A 21,527-nucleotide genomic window follows, 5' to 3' on the forward strand; every position below is an offset into this window, starting at 1 on the left:
TGTTTTTAATAAGCTGTTGATACGGTGCGTCAACTATTGTATTGTAATTTTTCTTGCCAATTATAAGGATAAACAACTGAGATCAATACAGACAATCCTGGGCTGCCAGAGCTAGAATTTCAACAGGAATATGAATAAGAGCAATATCTTAGAGATATGACTTCTTGAAAGCTTTGCAATTGCATAGGAGACGCCCGTTGTGCCTTTGGACATAGATAACAACGTGGAGAAGTTCCGCAGCGTCAACTTGATATCATAAGATGTTGCTTAAATTTCTGAAAGCCCTAGATCAGCTCCTCACACTGCCTTGATGACATTTATTAAAATAAAATAAAAAAATTCAAACCACGCCTGATCGAACTTTTTTGTTTTTAAAGCCAATTTTGGGTAGCAAAACTCTACTTGTACTTAACTCTTCATGACTCCAATATTAAAATACGTAATTTTGAAAGTCATTTGCGTAGAATAATCCCAATAGAAAGTTGAACAAACACCTTGAGAGATCTTAATATTATATTAGATGATAATTTTTTGGTTGAAAATTTACGCTAACATTTTTTATCTAAGCAACATGTGTTAACCTTTTTGTCCTCCTAAAATCACTTGCAACATATGTTGCCTTTGGTATAAATATACATTATTATTATTTTTTAACAAGTCAAAACATAAGTTATACAATTCTTCTCAATGGGTATCGCTTTCACGTTCCGAAAGAACTCCCGTTCTCACGCTCCGCACGCTCTCGCTCAAATTCTCACTATTTGTGATTTAATTTTGTCGCTTTCACGTTTCAGCTATTGAATTTGTTTTCGTTTCTGCTCCTACTTTATATGACTTGAATCCAAACGGTAAAAACATCAAATTTGTTAGGATTTAGTGCAATTGTATTGCATCTAACTACTCACAACAGACATAAAGTTATGCATGATAACACATTAGTGGGAGATATGATTTGTCATGCTTTCATTGATGAAATAACTCATTTTAGCTTCAACAAAACGGTCTTGATAGGTTAAAATTAGATTAATAAAGTTTTAAATGGGATCTAATTATATGATCTATATATTACTTTCTAATACCATTTTAAAAAGTTTTAATTATATTTTTGTAGAAACAAAATAAAAGAAAAAGGTCAAAAATAAATAAATAACGGGCCCCTCTCCCTCTTTATAAACCCTTTATTTTCATACACAAGCAAGCTAAAACCCTAGTAGTTCTAAGCAATAGGGCATATAGTGAAATTTCTTGGAAAGTGTCATCAAATGGCGTCGATGATATTCACTGACTGTACTTCAACCACGACATCTCGGCTTCTTCCCTTTCCCGGCCAAAAATTCCGTCGCATCCGCCGATCAGTGCCCTTCCATTTGGACCGCGCAAATCCGACCTTCCTCAGAACCATCACCACCACTCACAAATTGGCAGTTTCTTCCTCCTCTCACGCCGGTAAGTGTCTTCTTCTCACTTCATTTTCTGATTACGGAAACAGATGTAGATGATAGATGTGTGTGTACATTATGTAACACACGTTTGGAATTTACATATATTGTAGCTATGTTGGACTGAAATACTATCGCCGGTTTCTCGCCGACCATACCATCGCTGGTCACTAGTCGGCAAAGCCCTAGCCGGTGAAATATCTCATCGATTGACACTTGACAGACTCCAGTCGATTTTCACTGGCAAAGATAATAGGTGTTTTTAGGGTCTGGTTATACATCGGGGATCATAACCCAAAATTTTGGACCGATTCCTGGCCGGACAGCGACATATTCTTTTCTGATACATCATATATTTTCCTTACACATTTTTACACAGACGATTACACACATATACATTCTTACATGCAATGACACCCCTGCACACACGATTACACACACACACATATATATATATATGTATATGTATGTATGTATATCTTTACAGTGCCATATTTTACTTCCTTACTGTCACTGTTACTGTTTTTGGACACATTATACATATTTTACTATTTGTTGCTTCTTTTAACTAATTTGAGATATATTGTTTGAATTTTATTTATTTATTTATTTATTATTATTTTTAAAGGCAAGAAGATTATATATTAATAGGCTCAAACGAGCACAACACATCAGATCAGAAGCCAAATATATAACCTCCACTGGAAAATCATTGGTACAAATAGAATTACTCTTGCAACGTAGAGCCATAGCACCCAGAGCATGGGCTACAAAATTTGCTTCTCTAAAAATGAACTGCAACTTGAAGTTTATTTGATCTCTTAACCACTTGATGATATTCATCACCACTGCTGCAAGATGAATGGGCAATCACTCAAGTGTTATTATCTGTTCTAACCACAATCTCTGAACCTGATTCGGAAATAACATTCTCCAATCCCCAAACTTGAGCAAGCTTAACAGCTTCTCTAACCACCAAGGCCTCTGCTACATCAACTCCCTCCACATGCTCAAAGTAACAGCACACAGCTGCAACAATTGCCCCATCATGATTACGGGCCATAACCCCAACGCCAGCAACCCTGTTATCCTCTAAATAAACAACAGCAGAATTTATTGTCACCTAACCAAGGGGACGCCGAACCCAAGAAGCCTGATATCTGCCATTAGGGAAGCAAGAGCTTCTTGAAGAAGAAAAAGAAGAATTGCCCAGATAAATCCGCAGGCTCCAAAAACTCAAAAAATTGAGTTGCGGCATTGGAAGTAATCTCCATCTCAGACCACCACTTGACATCAAATACCTACGCATTTCAGGCCTTCCAAATATACCAGCAAATACTAGCAGCTAATCCCTTCAACTCTGTCCTTTGATCTACCAAATTCTAGAAATCTATTTGATCAGTCCACTAATTGGACCGACAGGAGTGCGCCGTATTTGAACAATCCACGACTCCAAGCGAAGGAGGGATACTCTCTAAACCTTAGCTCCTTGAGGACAACTGCATAACATGTGAGACAGGGATTCCGGCTCTTACCCGCAAACTTTACAAATTAAATATTCCGTCATATTATGCTTGATTGGTTGCACAACTTTTTGAGGATAGAAACCTTTCCATGTAAACATCTCCACAAGAAATGTTTTATTGTTCGACACACTTTTAAATTCCACACCTCCTTCCATAGTTTGGATAAATAACTTCTTCAACTTGTTTCTCCACACCTACTCTGAACAATAGCAGCCTTTACATTTTTTCAGGTCAACACACAGCCTATATGCAGATTTCACAGAGAACAAACCATTATTGGAGTAAAGCCCCCCCCTTCTTTTTTTTTTTTAAGGCAAGAAGTGTTAGAAGTTAGATTAGTAGATGCAAAGAGTCGAAGCCTAGCACTCCAAGGTTCACGGGAGGCACTAAACCATTGGGCTATCGCGGCATTTGTCCTACTACCTTGGTCAATACGATCCACCACTCTATGCACAGGACTAACATCTGGTTTCCTGGTTATTATTTTTGAATTAGACTTGTCATGAATCCAATCATCTTCTCATACCCATACCTGTTTACCATTACCAATTCTCCAGACAAGACCTTCCACAAGAACCCTTCTAGCCACTAAGAAGCTTTGGCAAGCCCATGAGGGGTTAGACCCTTTCGTTGCCTCCATGAAAGTGCAATGAGTAATCAACTTTGGACTGTCAACAATTGCCCCTTAATTTTGAGGGGCTTATCAGCTTCATATAAGCCGTTGAAAATTTTAAAATCAAATGATAACCACTCTAAAACCGATAAGGCCTCTTTAGAAATCAACTAAAACCCACCCTTCAGTTGGTAAATCTTTATTTTATGCGATGGTGGAAATGACTACCATCTGTTTCCAAGAAATCCGCGTCTAGAAACTCATCAAAACATGTCCCTTTATCGAGCGTATTCCCAAGGCCAGGTGGAAGGCTTATTATATATATATGCAATTTGTTTCGGTACTATCCCTTTCCTTTCCCACTTCTTCTACCTTTGTGTTTCTCGTTCCAAACCCTTTCCTAAAACTTCACCATGGCTCCAAGAAGCAAAGCTCCCAAATCAGCTACTGATACAGCTTTGCCTACACCACTCATCAACCCAGATTGTCATGACAATCAAGCAGAAAGAACCAGCATAGCCATGCCTGTAAGCGACCTGTATCTAGGTACCATTGTTGATCTCTCTGCTAACTTCTAGGGTTTAGGTCCAGGTTTCATCAACCAGATCCCTCCACCTATCTCTGGTTTCTACCTTTCAACAAGTTCAATCTCCGGATTTGGCACACACCAACGGACACCTGGAACACATGGGTAGGCAGAGTGTCTGATGCCAAGAGTGAGACTTGGAAGGCCTGTAATATTTACGACACAATCCAGCTAAGCAAGATAACAATCACCCAGGACAAATCCCTCCTTTTCGCTGCTGTTTTCTTCTGGTCAACCACGACCAACTCACTGCAGCTTCGGTGCAGCATGATGTCCCATGCAAATCTACAATAAAGGACATTTGCTACTTGACAGGGCTAAAACCCATACCATAAACATGGGTATGGGGCATGTTTTAGTGACAAACATGCCAAACACATGCCCCATACCCATGTTTATTTGTCTTACAGTGTCCACTATGAATGCTCCTCGCATTTAGTACATTCACTGAGATGTAAGATGTGGCTTCAAAGCATCTATTTCTGCTTTGATGCAGAATTCCTTTATACTGAATTATGGATTGACAGGGCCAATTTTGTTGTATTTCATCCATATGTGGATTTAAAGTTGTTTTTTTCTGTTAAACCTTCATGTTCTTGCTTAATTTTTTCAGTTGATTTCTTGTGCAGTTGCAATGGGTACTGAGACTTCTGCAAAGGTTATTGATGGAAAAGCAGTTGCAAAACAAATCAGAGATGAAATAACTGCCGAGATATCCAGGATGAAAGATGCAATAGGTGTTGTTCCAGGATTAGCAGTTATACTAGTTGGGGATAGGAAGGATTCTGCAACATATGTACGCAACAAGAAAAAAGCTTGTCAATCCGTAGGGATTAATTCATATGAAGTGTGTTTGCCTGAGGACTCCACAGAACAAGAAGTGCTCAAATATATCTCAGACTTCAATGATGATTCCTCAGTTCATGGCATCCTTGTTCAGCTACCTCTGCCTTCTGTATGTTTCTCGGTTACCTCGACCTTCTTTTTGCTTTTATGATGAATTTTCTTTTTCTCCTTGATGATACATGCTAGATCTGAGAACTTAAACAAGCATTGTTGGATTGTTATAGTGGAGAAATTTATAGTAAAACATATTGTCACACGAAAGAGAAGGTTGTAATTATCAAAGTTTATCATTTGCTAAGCTTCATTGTGATTAAGCTAGATATAAATGTTATTGTCATTTTTTTTCTTCCAATTATTAAGATTTAATGGTTAAAGTACATGGCTTTTGAAAATAAAGTACAGATTAGATTAAGCTATATAATTTCAATATTCTTGTTGTCATCTGCCTACACAAATAATATCCTTGTGTTCAGGGGTGAAAACCAAAATTTAAGGGAAAATGAATCATATTACTAAATTATAATGCTCCATATATATTATATACATAGTTACATACATATCCATGTACATTTAAAATGCATTTCACTGTTTCCTCAAGAAGAGGAATTTTTGGAGAGGGTAAAGGGAACACTTGCCATTGGGTTACGGCACACTTCACAGTGTTCATAACGTTTCACTGGGACTTTCTCATCGACACCCTCCACTGACTCAAATTCCTTCTGTTTCAACCTCGGAGTGGTTATCGCAAATCAACAAAGGGTATTTCCTACTATGTATGCAAGACTGAAACAATAATAAAAGAAAAGAATGTTATGATACTTGGCCCACCAACTGGATGCCCTTGGTCTCTCCTTTGAGCGCTCGTTCCCTTGGGACTCAAGCACCTTCTCCACTTGGCGAACCTGCTTGCCTCCCTAAGTGAGATTTCTCCAGCAAAGAAGCTCATCCTCATGCTTATAATATATATATATATATATATATTAGTTTATAAACATTTTAAAATTTGATTACATAGTATTAGTTCCTCCCTCCTCCCTATTACCCATGCTTATGCTTATGTTGTTACTCTATGCATATAAACGTATGTGGATCTTCATAAGATTAAATTCATTGATATTCCATTATGTAAGAAACTTGTTAGTTTTGTGTAAGGTCATTCATGCACTTCATTGTTAACACCACATCTCTAGTTCATGCCAAAGAAATGATTGAATGTCAGAATGTTAATGTGGATTCATAACTATCTGTTCTCTATGAATTTATTTTTGGATATCCAGCTGAGGGTACTGTAAATTTTGTTATTATTACAATGATCCCATTACAATGGTTGATTTGTACAAAAATTGACACGCTCAGAACTGAATTGACCTGTTCAGTTTCCATGGAAGTGGAATGAACTAAAATGCCTACTTAGACTGTTTGTCAACTTGTCACTAATTGAGGATGATAGAGGGCGAGTCTGGATAGATACCTGACATTTGGCATCCCTTACAGAGTGGCTGCCCTCAATACTCAAACCCACCTCTTCCCACTTGCTAGCCTAAGCTTTTACCATTATAGCGGGCAATATGAGAAAAAATTTATGTTGTCATGGAAATACAGAAATGCACAGAATAAATTAGACAATATATTTATATGAACTTAATCACTTACTCTTTTATGTGGACATAAATTGACATGTCAGAAATGAAACAAATGCTTTGCCTTGCTGCGATTTAAATAGTCTTATCTCCATGGATTTTGTAACAGCATATGAATGAGCAGAACATCTTGAATGCTGTCAGTATTGAGAAAGATGTGGATGGATTCCACCCGCTGAACATAGGTCGTTTAGCCATGCGAGGTAGAGAACCCTTATTTGTTCCATGTACACCTAAAGGATGCATAGAGTTGTTGCATAGATATGGCATTGATATCAAGGGAAAGAGAGCTGTTGTGGTTGGCAGGAGTAACATCGTAGGAATGCCAGCTGCTCTGTTGTTGCAAGTATATTCTTTTTTTTCTTCTCTTAATTGATAACTTCAAGTATATTCTATTTATTGAAGTTCTTTTATGTATTTGTTCCCTGCTAATACCAACTTCTTGGTGTTTTATTATTGGTAGAGGGAAGATGCTACTATTAGTATTGTCCATTCCAGAACCAAGAATCCTGAGGATATCACGAGGCAAGCAGACATCATCATCTCAGCTGTAGGACAACCAAACATGGTGAGGGGTAGCTGGATAAAGCCAGGTGCAGTTATTATTGATGTTGGGATCAACCCCGTTGAGGTGAGCATACCTTTTTCCTCAGTTCAATATCTCAAAGTTCTACAAAATTCATGCTTTAGGAACTCTCTCTCAGAGAACATGTATAAATTCATACACTTGGATTTCTGCTCACCTCAATTAATATAGCTGTTTCCCTAGGACTGAGAGATGAGTTGATCATATTACGTTGATGGTTTCTTTTAGATCAATATTATAGGTTTTTTTTAGCTGGTTTTGTGTCTCCTGTGTGACAGGATGCAAATAGTCCTCGAGGCTATCGATTGGTTGGAGATGTTTGTTATGAGGAAGCCTGCAAGATTGCTTCAGCTGTTACTCCTGTTCCTGGAGGAGTGGGGCCAATGACTATTGCAATGCTTCTCTCTAATACTCTCACCTCAGCAAAGAGGGTACACAACTTCTTGTGAAATACAAGTTTCTCCTTATTTATGGAAGGGGATGATGCATTCAAATTTAGTTCAGTTGCCCAAGTGATACCTGCATGAGCTTGAGCCACCTTTTATCTACCCTTTTCCAATGAGAAGCTTGCAATGTCACTGCCCCTCCTTTTAAAAGTTATTTGTATTTATAAAAATATAATCAAGTAGAGTCTCAGCTGATACAAATAAAAGCCTTTTGATGTCACTGGCATGTGGCATTTTATCTACATGGTTTTCCAAGGCATGGGAGATCTGCAGTTGTGGTTCATGTTGTAGGCCGAGTTCCTATGAAAATGGTGGAGGGATTTCATTTCGAAACAGGAATGAAGGATGGAGGATTTTTACATGAGAATAATAAATGGTGCTTGTTAATCTTGCAATTTTGCTCTGTGTTTCAACCAAGAAAAAGGCTGGATGCAAATTTGATGCGAAGATTCTTTGTTATTAAGTGCCTTCTCATCTGTATGGAATGTAATATTTTGTACAAAAATGTCCCAGGTAGTAGTCTCACCTTTTTCACTTCCAAAAAATCAGATGACCGCGATATAGCCACCATATATGGCTTTGTTTGATCTTAAAGCATTGAAATGATTTATGGCGAAGAAGCAAATCCTCCCAAAATGATTGTAATTTTATGTCACTTTTTTTTTTTTTTGTTTTTTTTCCTAATTTTTTTTTTATTTTTTTTCCTAAGACTTAAACTCTGACCTCTCTATAAAAAAAGTAAAAAAAGTAAGCTTAGTACCGCTGAGCTATTAGCACATTGGTAATTCAATGTCACTATTACAAAATTACTTTTTGACAATTTTACGCCACCATGTATGGCTTTGTTTGATCTTAAAGTATTGAAATGATTTATGGCCAAGAAGCATATCCTCCCAAAATGATTGTAATTCAAAGTCATTGTTATTTTTTTTTTTTTTCTCAACAGACTTGAACCCTGACTTCTTTTCAAAAAGTAGGCTTGGTACCACCGAGCCATTAGTCCATTGGTAATTCAATGTCACTATTACAAAATTACGTGTTGACAATTTTACGTTTAATTTTGCAATGTTCACATTATGACTATTTCATTACAAATAACACTTGCATTTAGCAACAAAAGTTGAAGAAAATCAGTATCATAACAAAATAACAATCAAAGACGCTGCCATATAACAACCATTTAGCTTTGTTACGGTTCCCATTCTCTTATTAACTAATATCTAAGGGTTTAATCGCAAAAAGTAGCCTTTTCTAATGAAACCACAATTTCATATTTAGCGATGAAAGTCGATATAGATCTATTTTTGTCACAAATAACTATGCTAAGATTGTGCCTTTTGTTACGATTTTTTGTCATAGAAAAACATAAGCAATTATCCAAACATTCAAAACCTCAAACCAAGGAGATTCAATGGGCAGTACCGAGTATCCCCTTTGGAGTCATGCCTTTAGCCACTGTAGTATAACAAAAATCTTGAGTCAATGAAAATATCACCACACAGGTTCCCCATTCTTTACTACAAATAAAAAACCCAAATTCACTTTTGCCGGAATTCCAAGATTTTAAATATTTCGTAGAAAAATGATAGCTCTTTTAAGGTCAGTGTTTCCATGAGCAGAATAGCTGCTCCTGTAATGTAGATGAGAATGTTCTCTGTCAACAAAACTTCGACTTTGAAGCAGAGGATCAACTGATCAAGAACATAGCACAAACATGAGAAAACGACTTATCTATTCTTCCCTTTACTCGATGTGATAATCCACATTACCTTAATAGTTTGTTTGACAATGTAAATTTTGGGATTGGAAGCTTGAAAATGACATCCAATCCCTAGTGGCAGATTCCACATTGCCATATCCAACCCTGCTCGATTCCAATTACTACAATTCCTCAGCCGTGAGATCAATCCGTGCTCCAAACTGGTCTATCCCAGTTTTATTTTGCAGTTTTTCACTCCTTAGAATTGAAACCTACAAGAAATTTAAACAAACAATAATAAATAAAATATTTTAAAAAATAAAGAAAACATCATGAAATTCAATTGTGGAAAGTACAATCCTTGATCATCAAAGCAACTAAAAATAAGCCATTTTAAGACTGCTGAGCAACAAAGCACTTAATTTCAGAGCAAATCATGAAAAATCTCATGCCTTCTAAAAATGTAATGCTCATCAATATGAATCCTGAAGGTTCTTTCGGACGGCCTGTGCAAATAAAATCCCCAAATAGCATTTTAACTCAAAAAGTCTTGAATGTTTAATAGATGGAAGAAGAAAAATAGTCTCATCATTATCACCGATACCAAGTTTCCTCTTTTCCAGTCAAACAATGATATCCTAATTGTCTCACTGTAACATGCGCAAAATTAATAAAAGGACCTCATACATTTCAAATTCTAATTAAACCAAGATGGACTGCTCTACATTCTAGGAGATATCAAAAGGACAAGTAAAATCTTCTATGATTAATTAAGTCACAACTCACAACTGAGACTAGACCGAAAATTTCTTGATTTTTAAAACCTTAAATAACATTGTATAGTTCTACCACGTAGCATCATTATATGCATTCAATTTCAGGTAATGGGTTAGGTTGCATTTTTAGTCCGAGGGACAATGCAATCAATTGTAATGTTTCCCATAGAAGGTGGTCAAACTCCTTGAGCTATGGTAGAAAGCATACTAGCGACTTAACTATATTGTAACCATTGAATTGTGATGTTTCTTGCAGTAATTGAAGGTCAAATTCTACCTCTAAAATCATGGTAGAAAGCATGCTACCTAAAGTATGATGTAACTAAATTATTTTTATGGAACATTCAAGCTTCATGTATATTCAAGACTAAAAATGTTCAAAATGATAGTCCTGCCTATGTAGGATGGTGAGATGAGAAGACCAAAAACAGGTCTAGCCTTTGGCATTATTTTGCAGAGCAGTTGCTCTCAAACTCCAAACAACATCTTCATACTTGTCAACCCAAACTTTCTATCATTGAACCAAAGCAATGACGCAGGGATATACACAAAAAAATTTATGAAATCATATAATTTTGATGCCAGGGGCTTAGACTAAATCAGGAAGGAACAAATATACTGTATTTCCAGCAGTTAGTTTATTTTAAATATAAAGATAGACATCGTTCTTCATTTCGTAGAGCTTGATGAGATTAAAAAATACTTTATAAAATGAAAAAGATATCTACAATGGTAAGATTCAACAGATTCAAATACCTTGGGCCGCTCCATAGAGCTTCCAAAATAACCTATTCCAAAAGATGAAGAAGTATAGGCAGCTGCAATCTCTATAGCTTTCAGCTTTGGTGGATTTCCAGGAACCTAAATTAATAAACGTAACTTGATAATTTCAAAAAAACGGGGGCAAAAAAAAAAAAAAAAAACTAAGGTCAGGAACTAACCCCTATAGGAGCATCAGCTTGCACCAGTAAAATTCCAGCACTTCTATCAGTTCCAGTTTGACAACTTTCTTGAACAATGGAGCGTAAAACTTTCGTGCAGGCAGAGGCAGGACCTGCCTGTGATCTATACAACAAATATAATCATGTCAAATAACATACTGGCCTGTATACATAAATAAGAATTTCTGGTTTTTGCAGGTTTAGTACATACAGCTTGAATAATACAACTAAATTATTATTCAACTACTTCGTATCTGCTGGGTGTTGTGCATCTAGTTTGGAAAGTCACTTTTTAGTTCCATGTGGTGACCAGGGAAATAATAAATATACACTCCCTCCATCCCAAAATACTTGTCCATCTGTCTATTTTAGGACATCCCAAAATACATGTCTCATTCCTAAAATGGATGTACTACTTTTTATAACATTGCTAAACTACCCTTTTGACATTTACTTTATTAAACAAGTGCACTGTTTTCGGAGTACTCTTTTGTCTTTTAGAAGGATAAATTTGAAAATTCACTCTTATCAATACAATAAAAAAGTATTAAAAACTTCTCATCATAAAAGTTGGATTCCCCAAAACACCCAAGAATTTTGGGACGGAGGGAGTAATGCTTTTTAGCAGTAGAGATTTAGAGCTTTTCGTCGAAGATCAAATTTGACACTTCTGCAATTGTAGTTGCATGTAGAGGTAAACCATACACAAGGATGTTAATGGAAGGAGTAGAACTTATTCACCTTTTTTAACACCTTGGAGGAAAGAAAAAAAAAAAAAAAAAAAAAGAAACAACAACAAAGCATCTTTAAAAGCCACAGAAACATCAAACATGATATTAAATTTAAAATGAAAAAGGGAAACAAATAATTGTCAAATATCCCTCAAAAAATAGGATCCAATCACAGAAAACAAGTAAAATGAAGGTCCTGACAGAGCCTGCAATTTCAGAGGCACAAGATGCTAATGACAAGATACTCTTCAGAATCATACTACAGGTAATATCATTCTGGACTGTAGAACGTTCTGCTCCAAGCCTTCAAATATGCCAGGAATTTAGTGGCTAAAAAAGTTCTACCAATTGCAGTTTAATATCTTGGGAAGTAAAAATGATAACTTAATATTGAATCTTAATTGATTTCAAGAGAATAGAAGTTCTGAAAAAAAATATTTTGATAAGTAATAGAAGTTCTGAAAATTATGAAGCAAATGCTAATCGTACAGTGATGATGAGACACAGCACTCTCGGGCTGCAAATCCTTTCATCAGGTATTCTCCAGCACCGCTAACACAACAGCCAACAAGGAATGGGGCCCCAAAGGGACCTTTTGAGGACGCCCAACAACCTGAACCATACATTGCTGCCAGTCCCACACGCCCGCTAACCTGTTAAAAAGATTAAGTGTAAAATGAAAAACTTGGTTAAATAATCCAATACTTTGAAATCAGCACAAGTCAGATTCTTCATAAATGTTCCAGCTTTTAGAAACATGTATAACAATACCAACATAATGGCAACATTACCAAAAAAAAAAGAGCTGATAATTAACCAAAGTTAAATGCAGATAACGTAAATAAGGAGTACAAGATGTATATTAATAATTGCTAAAAGAAACCTCACAAGGAATCTCAAATTTGGGCCTTCTACAATAGAAAAAACTCAAGATTCATGTCGAAGCACGCACAGTTAAATGCTAATAAAATAATATATGGAATCAATTGATCAGTCATAAAATGACGCAAAATAAAACATTAATTAGTAAGAAAAAGATTCCAAAGAGAGCCATCTAAAGAAAAGGTAAAGCAAGGAGAAAACTACAAGGCCTATATAATTATATTAGGAGGGTACCAATATAATGTCCGTATTGGATATCGATACTTCTCAGATACTCGCGAATACTTCCTAAAGTATCCATAATCTAAAAATAATAATAAATTTTTTTATTATTTTTAACATGTATTCAATACTTTAAAGATACGTTGGCAACGGCCGTGACGTATTGATACTTCTTGGAGACTTTAGGACACATGTTTAACAAGTTTTGAACAAAAAATTATTACTTTTTCAAATATAATACCATAGAATAATTGTTAATAAAAGCTTAAAATTGCATAAATAATAAGTATTGAGATATATATATCATGGCTTATTTAATCTAAATTTATCCATGTTGGTTCTTGGCAAGAAACTCGCACACTAGTTTGTCCCTATGGAAGCTTGAACACTCACCTCACTTTGAGAAGTTCAGGAGATACCACTAGGTTCCAACCTTTGGTGTATTATAACTCTTAACCCTTCTTGTTTGTCATAATATTGTTATTGCTAGTTACTACATATATAACATGACAAATAATTAATATTTTAAATTTATACCTAGAAATATATTTTTTATATTTACTCATATATATAACAATAATATATAGAATCAATTAATCTCACCTCACGAGGTTTGGCCTAATTACCCTTGGCTTAAAGCTTTTGCAAAGTTCTTACTAGTATTACTGAAGAAGAAATAAAAAAGACTGTGATGTCTATGGAACCTGATAAGGCCCCAGGACCCTAGGGACATTAACTGGTAACAAAAGGGCTTCTCTCCCACAACCATTAACAAGGCGCTCTCATTTCAATCCTCCTAGATAACCTTCTCACTCTACTCATCTGGTTTGGATCCATCAAAATGGAGCTTGAATTTCCCTTCAGAGGTGCTTGGGCCACAGGCTGTTGAGCTTGTGGAGCCTTTCTTTTTCGTTTTTTTTTCTTTTTTTTTTTTTGATAAGTCTCATTGAGCCTTTCTGACTTGCACTTTAAGGGAAACAGATAAAAAAAATTAAAAAAAATAAAGCTAAGGCTGCAAGCTTCAAAGCCACCTTGTGCAGAAGCTAATTTGAGTAAAACTCTCAGAGGTCACAATCATGTATCTCGAATTCAGTTTCAAAGTCACGGTGAAAAGAAAAATGAATTCTCTAGGCCTATAGAAATGGAAAGGCTTTTGACAACCCTGTCAGACTAATGAACCGTTAGTCAACCCAACATTTTATGTGCATTTACTATAATTCCCTCAACTTTTCAGTAGCTAATTACTAGCTGCCCAAATAACTCCTTTACAAGCGATATGTATACACCTTATAATAGAGAGAGAAAGATACCGTGAGTGTAATAGTTCTACAGAGAGAGAATATATATACATATACAGAGAGAATGAGTTTTAGAGAGAGACAACAAGCGAATCAATTGATAGATCCATGCCTAGTGTTCTTTAGCTTTAATTTACTCATCAATGGACACACGGACACCATCTTAAGAGCTTCTGTAAAAGATCCAAGACCTAGAAGCAAAGCTCTAGTTACATTATGTATCAGGTTGACTTTTTATCTCATAAAAGATCATTATTCAGTTAGTCCCCACAAACAAATATGTGACATATAAATGATACCATCCAGCTGGAGTTTACATGATCTCAAAATAAGAACAATCAGATTTGGCTTCATAATAAGGAATGAAACAAAACCATATCCATCATTTATCAACTTGGACTTTGTCAATTGATGCTATGCAGTAAAATAGGGACTGCGAATGAGGCTTAAATGGAAGTGCTGTGCTGGAGATTACAACACATGGCTCACCTCAAATAAGAGACGCCGAAGCTAATAATTTCAGGCAATTACTAAGCGAACCAACAACACAGTGGTAGGATACACCAAACGCTCGTTTGATGTTGCCGCAGCGGCAGACGGTGGTGAGACGACCAACCACCAGTTCTCTCTCTTCTCTATCCACCATTTCCCACCTTCTCAGTTCTCTCATCACTGCCATCTTCCCTTATCTCTCCTCTCCACCCTTCACTACAACCACCATCTCCAATGAGTCTATATTATTCGGCACCTCTAACCTCCCCTTTCCATTCATGGGCACAAGCCACACAACGACCTCCACTGGTGATCCCAATTTCAAAAGGCCGAAACACAAAAAGAACTAGATCTAATACCAGAATTAAAAACCCTAACCCTATATCTTGATTAATTGAGAGAGAATATAGAGGAATTAGTTGAGTTTGATTGATGATAGAAGTGAATGGGCAAAGATTTTTTTTTTGAGTTTGATTGATAATATTAATGATGGGATTGCTATCCCTTCCAATTCAACTTGTGACCTAGTGGTGATTTTGCTGTAGAACTGGGTGTACATACCATATAATATATGCATATATATTACAATACACATAAGATGAGTTATCATGGAGGGAGAAGAAGTGGGATGGAAAGAATGAAAGGGGTCAGTGGTGGACCTAGTGGTCCCTGGTGAAGTTATCTTTGTAAGAATAATAATATCAATAGAGTCCCCTCATGACAAGAGCCATAAGCTCTCCACAACTGAATTGAGACAGTTTTTTGAGATCTGTGAAAAATCAAATGAATATTTAGTACATCTTTCAATCCATTGGTTAAATGTGCGGAGTTCATGGCTCTTGTCATGAGGAGGCTCTTGATAGCATTACATTTTTTTGTAAATATACTGCATACAAGGGTAGTTTTGACCAATAAGATGGCAGGGGTGTCCAGAGTAATTTACCTAATATATATATATAGATATTTATTGTCGTGTCCTTACCATATACAATCCTATTTTTTAATTAATTTTTGTATTGTGTCGTGCCCATATTCATATATGTGTCCATGCTTCACAAGAAAACATTACTCAAATTCTAGAGGTAAGCTTGGTTGGTATAAAAAAAATTATGGAGACAAATGTGAAATCAACTTGACATACTAGTCATGGCACATCATCTATTGACAATGCAAAATTTAATTTAATCAAGAAATAGAAAAGGTGGAGCGCCACAGGCAAAAAATAGACAGCTAAGTGAAACTAAGATAATGAAAATAACAACCTAAAAAGGGCATTGCGTCCAAAGAGATAAAGATCAAATACATTTTATATGCCCTTTCCTTGCAACAAGAACTCACAATGAATCTGTTCTTCGCAAATTATCCACTGATCTCTCGCACTTCAAAAAAAAAAAAAAAAACAGAGCCAGGGATTTTCAAGCTAAATCCCAATCTGCATAGTTGTTAAAGGCTTAAGGCGCACTAAGGCTGTCAAGGTAATAGAAGAGTGTGTGTTGGATTGGTGGAAATTGAAAATTAATAAAAGTCTATGGATAACTGAATTTGCATTTGAACTGAGTTTTGAGAATTAAGAATTCCTTTCAATATTGTTGAGTTTCATGGTAAACATTGATACAATTCATTGCATACCACTTGTCCATGTCCAAATCAAGAACCATGCACTTCATTAATTTGTGGAACGAAAGTCCTTAATTACTAAGAATGTCTCTTCTACGGTTCCACCCTTATTTACCCTTGTGTATAGCAATGGACCACTTGATTTGCACACTACCCCCATAGCTTACAATTAAATCAAGAAGCTCGTTTGGAAGCCATGCCCAGTCTCTCATCAAGGTCAGTCCTTCTAATTTGCACACATATGCAACCCCAAATAAAAGGAAGCTCACCCTTTTCCTCTTTGAACTCATTCCAACACCCTTGCCTGAACAAATCTAGAGTTTGAAATTCTAGTGCTTGAGTGGTAAAACTTAATACTTCCTGATATAGAAGTTAAATGAAGCTTGTTATGCTGGATGAATATCATAGGCCCAACGCGCGCTAAGGCGCAAAAGTTCCTTGAAGCCTTAAGCACAAAGCACAAGGTGCGTACCTCAGTGTCGTGAGGTGCACAATTGAATGATAAAATTACTATCAAATGATATCCCATGGTCATTATTCTAAAAAATAATATCAAACATGAAAAAATAAAATCCAAAAACCATATCACCCAAGCATTTGAAACCATATCATCCATGCATTAAAAAATGTAAAAGCATATCTATAAATCCATTTCCAAAACTAATACTTCACGAAACAAAAGTAATAAATATCCAAGCATGACTTTTCACTCTAAAACCAACCAATGAATATCCAATTAATCAAGCACTTGTGCAGGAAAAGCAATTCAGAACAATAACAAATCAGTTCAAATCAATTTGAAAAATCCAGAAAATTCAGAATTAATTCACAACATATCAATAGGAAACAGCAACTAAAGAGAGAAACGAAGCAATACCAGAGAGAGAGAGAGAGAGAGAGAGAGAGAGAGAAGTGTTCAATCTGTGACCCAAAAATGGCCACAAGTACATTACATTACCTTCAGCGCAATTCCACCGCTTGAGGCTCCAGATGCTATGTGACCTTTAGTGTCAATGCAAATAACTCCAACAGTGTCCATAATACAGTCCACTTCCAATGCACTAAGTGCAGATGATTGACCACCTCCTCCATTTCTCTTGGAAGGATCACATGGTTGAGCTTCTATTTCTGGAACAGATATATATTTATTAACTAATGCACAATTCTACTGAACACCTAAACTCAATTTATCCCCAATATGAACTAGGAGTAGAACAAACAACCAAAGACACTATCAGATTGTCAAAATTGAAATGGAAGGAGTTCATTTCTTTAAGATAAATGTGAAGGAATACCTGATATTGTAGCAATCTCTTGAGAACTACAAGACATATCCACATAAGAATCGTCTTTTGTAGCTTTTGCATCATCAAGCATACTTTTGTATTTGTGCCATTGTGCTGTTGCCCTTTCTGTCACCAGCCACTGTTAACAAAAAATGTGCCAAAGTAATGATTAAGGGGACAATTTTCTGACCAGATTTGTACCTTGAAATTTTACAATCATTATAGTGAAAACGAAAAGTAATTCATACGAAAAAGAAATTTAGTAAGCATAATTATGGCAGAAAAACAACAAGAGTACCTCATCAGCCTCGGCTATGCTTGCTGGTAAAATAATTCCCTTGGACTTTGCCCATGTGCATGCACCTTCACCAACCAAGAATCTGCGCAACACAAGAAATGGCCCATGGAAAAATAAAATAAAATAAGTTCAAATTCCAAAAACATGCATTGATATAACATGATTGATGAAAAACATGTGATAGCAATTAAAACCAAAGAAGTTCAGACACATGCACAAGTTAAGAGTGGGCGAGTGGCTCTATGAAATTCAACATTTTGAAACTTGTAAGTTGTAACATATTGTTTTGATATGAAACTGCGAGAGGACCCTTTTGTCATATTAAGTGAGCATTTTCATTGACCATAGCTCTCTATCTCATGTCAAAAAGAAAAAACATCTCTTTATTTTGAGCTTGCTTTAAATAGTGGTTTACTAAGTAAAGAACTCTGCATGACCAGGGAGGCAGATCTGCAAGTACAGGCCCTAACAAAATCGACGATTAACACATACAATGCATGCAATGATTAGAATAACTTTCTGAAATTCAACATTTTGAAACTTGTAAGTTATAACATATTGTTTTGAGATGAAACCGTGAGCGGCCCCTTTTGTCGTATTAAGTGAGCATTTTCTTGGACCATCGCTCTCTACCTCATGCCAAAAAGAAGAACAGATCTTTACTTTGAGCTTGCTATAAATATTGGTTTACTAAGTAAAGCACTGTGCATGACCATGATGGCAGATATGCAAGTACAGTCTCTAACAAAATCGACATTTGACACATCCAATGCATGCTATGATTAGAATAACTTTCTGCAAAAAAAATTTTGGTCGACGATGGTGGCGTCGGGCCTCTTAGAGCACCCCAAAATCCACCACTGGGCACATGCAGTCCCCCTGTACCGCATGCAGAAAGCAATTCTGAGGAAAATTCCCTGGGAGTGGCCCCAAGGGGATGAAGAAATTTGTACCAAGATACCAAATACAGAAAAAATTTTGAGAATATGCTACAATAAAGAGGTACTTTTGAGTTTTGTCCAGTAGGTTTAAAGACAAGTATGGCAGAGTAATCATACATGGGAGGTATACGACCCAACAACGAAGAACCCGTCATCTGTTCCTTGGCCAAAAGAGAAGCAATCTGGATTGCATTTCGGACACCTGGTAATTATTAACTTCACAAAGAATTGTAGGGTATAAAATGAAGATGGAAGCCAAAGGATGTCCACAGAAAAGAAAAAAAAATGATATCAAATAAACAAAATAGTTTAGAGAATGGTTTCAAAGATGAATTATATGAAATTCAGTCTTGGACTCACCTCTCACTGCGCCAACAGCCCCGAATGCTCCAGAATCGCCATCAATAATACTGGCATCACATTCCACGTGACCATCTTCTGTCAAATTTGAACCTCGGCCTGCGTTCGTGCTTGGATCATCCTTGAGAAATAAAATAAAAAAACACTCCAACTATCAAGCCATAATAGAAACAAAAACAGGATGTCTAGAGCTGAAGCAACTATATACAGCCAGCATTCGACCAGCTCTCCAACCCACCAATTCAAAGACAAAATCCAACCCACCAAAGGCAACATCAGGAAGCACCAACCCCATTTATTTTAAAATTTAAAGCAATAGCTAGCCTAAGCAGCCCACTGGGCACCAGCTCATTTTCTTTCAAACCTACAACAGCAACCACCACCAAGCCTTTTTCCCAACTACTTGGAGTCGACTCGATGAATCCTATGTTTCCATGCCACTCTATTTTCTTTCAGACCTATTCATCCAAAATCTAAAATGCTATTGATTTAATGAAAGGCAACATTACAACACCAATGTCATAGGATTAAATAGATAAACAGAGTCCATGCCATAGATGGAATAAGTACCTCCAACACTTGAATGGCAGCCGAAACAGCATCCAAGCATCCACCAGAACACTAGAAAATTCAAACAAATACATGAACAAAGGATTGTATATTCATTTACGGTCAATCCAATGATTTCTAATTCATCAGTTCATAATCTATAGAAATGTAAAAGTAAATCAAGAAACCAACTACAAACCTGGCAAATTATTAGCAATTAGCATAATAGAAATCAATCCATTATACTCTATATAGAGAGAGAAAAAGAGAGAAGCCCTAGAAATTCTAACAAGTACATGAACAAAGGAGTGTATCTTCAATTACATTCAATCCTATGATTTGTACTTCATAAGTTCATGATCTATAGAAATGTAAAAGCAAATCAAGAAACCAACTACAAACCTGGAAAATAATTAGCAAATAGCAAAATAGAAATCAATCCATTATACTATATACATATAGTGAGAGGGAGGGTGGGAGGGAGAGAGAGAGAGTAGAAAGAAGACCTTGCGGAGAACAGAAGCGGCAGCGAGGCAGGCACGTTTCATGGCAGAGCGTAGATGTTTCTCGTTGGACGGTGCGTGAAATCCAGCACCGACGTGTACGGCTACAAAGAATCTAGGGTTTTCAGAGTCTCCTTCGTTGGCCATGGAGTTTTCAGTATGAGGATTCAGCGAATACAACTGAGGAATCGGAGGACAAACAATCTATATTTTGTTTTAGGGCTCCACAGATCCAATTTTGCTGATCCCTCTTCTCTTTCCAAATGAACAACAATGCTAGTACACACTCCACTAAGGATCTGTTGCACATTTTGCTTGCATGTAAAACCCCTTTGCTTTGATTTTCAACCACCATTAACGTCTAATGTGCTTACTAATGGTTGTTTGTTTTTCGCATTGGGCTGGGCCTTGTCCCTTGTGTGTGGTTGTCTTTCAATCTTAGGGTCACTCTCCCATTAATTGGGTTGTCTGGCCAAATGGCCCACAAGTGTAATTTCTTTAATTTATATCAGTTGCTTAAAATTCCAAAAAAAAAAAACTTTTATTTTCAAAGAAAAGAGTGTGCTAAACCCACAGTATATATATATATATAACCTGGCAAGAAATATATTTATACACTTTTTGTCCAAGCTTTAAACTCTCCTTCTTCTGAATGAAAATGTTATACCATTAGACTAGATACAATATAATATTTTCAATTCAATAATATAAACAAAAAATAAAATTTTAATCCATTTTCTCTGTTTTACTTTTTAAAAAATTATAAAAGAAACAGTCACATTTAATTACTAATCTTCTTAGATGAAATGTAATTGCGTCAAGTAAAACTATTAGGAGAGTTCTTCTCTCATTTATATTGGATTGAATTAAGTACTACTAAGTTATTGAAAAAAAAATTATGAGATATGTAAAAATTAAAATAAATCATTTAATCATGAATAATAAGGCACAAAACTTTTGTTAGGCGAATCGGAGATTCTCTTGTTAGTCTTATTCTACTACTCTATTATGAATGTACTTATAGTCAAATAACTACATTGACTATTTCATAACTTACTATTTTAGGAGGTGAGGGTTCCACTCCATAATGGAGATTATGGGAGGTTTACGTGTTGTGTAAATGTTTGAAAAGCATTTTGGATTTTGATTTGATAGTTCCATGTATCGTGATAATATACAACACTACAAAGGCATTGTAGTTGGGCAAAACTATATGATTTTTTCAAATTGTTTTTATCACTAATACGAAA

The 21,527-nt window shown here is 36.0% G+C and overlaps 2 protein-coding genes across 5 annotated transcripts; one reads left to right on the top strand and one right to left on the bottom strand.

The window, feature by feature from the left end:
• Positions 1 to 1,192: 1,192 nt before the first annotated feature.
• Positions 1,193 to 8,145, top strand: LOC132299034 (bifunctional protein FolD 4, chloroplastic). Of its 2 annotated transcripts, XM_059795463.1 has the most exons (5): positions 1,195 to 1,446; positions 4,794 to 5,119; positions 6,760 to 6,996; positions 7,114 to 7,281; positions 7,515 to 8,145. In XM_059795463.1, the coding sequence occupies exons 1-5, from the start codon at positions 1,263 to 1,265 to the stop codon at positions 7,683 to 7,685; spliced, it is 1,086 nt and encodes a 361-aa protein (XP_059651446.1). In that variant the 5' UTR covers positions 1,195 to 1,262; the 3' UTR covers positions 7,686 to 8,145. The 2 variants fall into 2 exon arrangements, with proteins under 2 accessions (XP_059651447.1, XP_059651446.1); XM_059795464.1 differs by lacking the exon at positions 6,760 to 6,996 and having other exon boundaries at positions 1,193 to 1,446.
• Positions 8,146 to 8,395: 250 nt separating this feature from the next.
• Positions 8,396 to 20,625, bottom strand: LOC132299033 (putative threonine aspartase). Of its 3 annotated transcripts, XR_009480008.1 has the most exons (12): positions 20,281 to 20,625; positions 19,796 to 19,846; positions 19,226 to 19,346; positions 18,983 to 19,067; positions 17,925 to 18,006; positions 17,636 to 17,765; positions 17,299 to 17,468; positions 12,319 to 12,482; positions 11,099 to 11,222; positions 10,914 to 11,018; positions 9,452 to 9,653; positions 8,396 to 9,373 (listed from the first exon to the last, which is right to left on the bottom strand). XR_009480008.1 is itself a non-coding variant. In XM_059795461.1 (11 exons), exons 1-11 carry the CDS (start codon positions 20,422 to 20,424, stop codon positions 9,564 to 9,566), a joined length of 1,266 nt encoding a protein of 421 aa, XP_059651444.1. In that variant the 5' UTR covers positions 20,425 to 20,625; the 3' UTR covers positions 8,396 to 9,563. The 3 variants fall into 3 exon arrangements, 2 of the variants coding, with proteins under 2 accessions (XP_059651444.1, XP_059651445.1); XM_059795461.1 differs by having other exon boundaries at positions 8,396 to 9,653; XM_059795462.1 differs by having other exon boundaries at positions 8,396 to 9,653; positions 19,226 to 19,324; positions 20,281 to 20,421.
• Positions 20,626 to 21,527: the final 902 nt, after the last annotated feature.

This window comes from Cornus florida, unplaced genomic scaffold, assembly GCF_030987335.1.
Source record: "Cornus florida cultivar Cherokee Brave unplaced genomic scaffold, ASM3098733v1 CherokeeBrave_3.0.0_Hap2_Chr03, whole genome shotgun sequence".
NCBI classification, from domain to species: Eukaryota; Viridiplantae; Streptophyta; class Magnoliopsida; order Cornales; family Cornaceae; genus Cornus; species Cornus florida.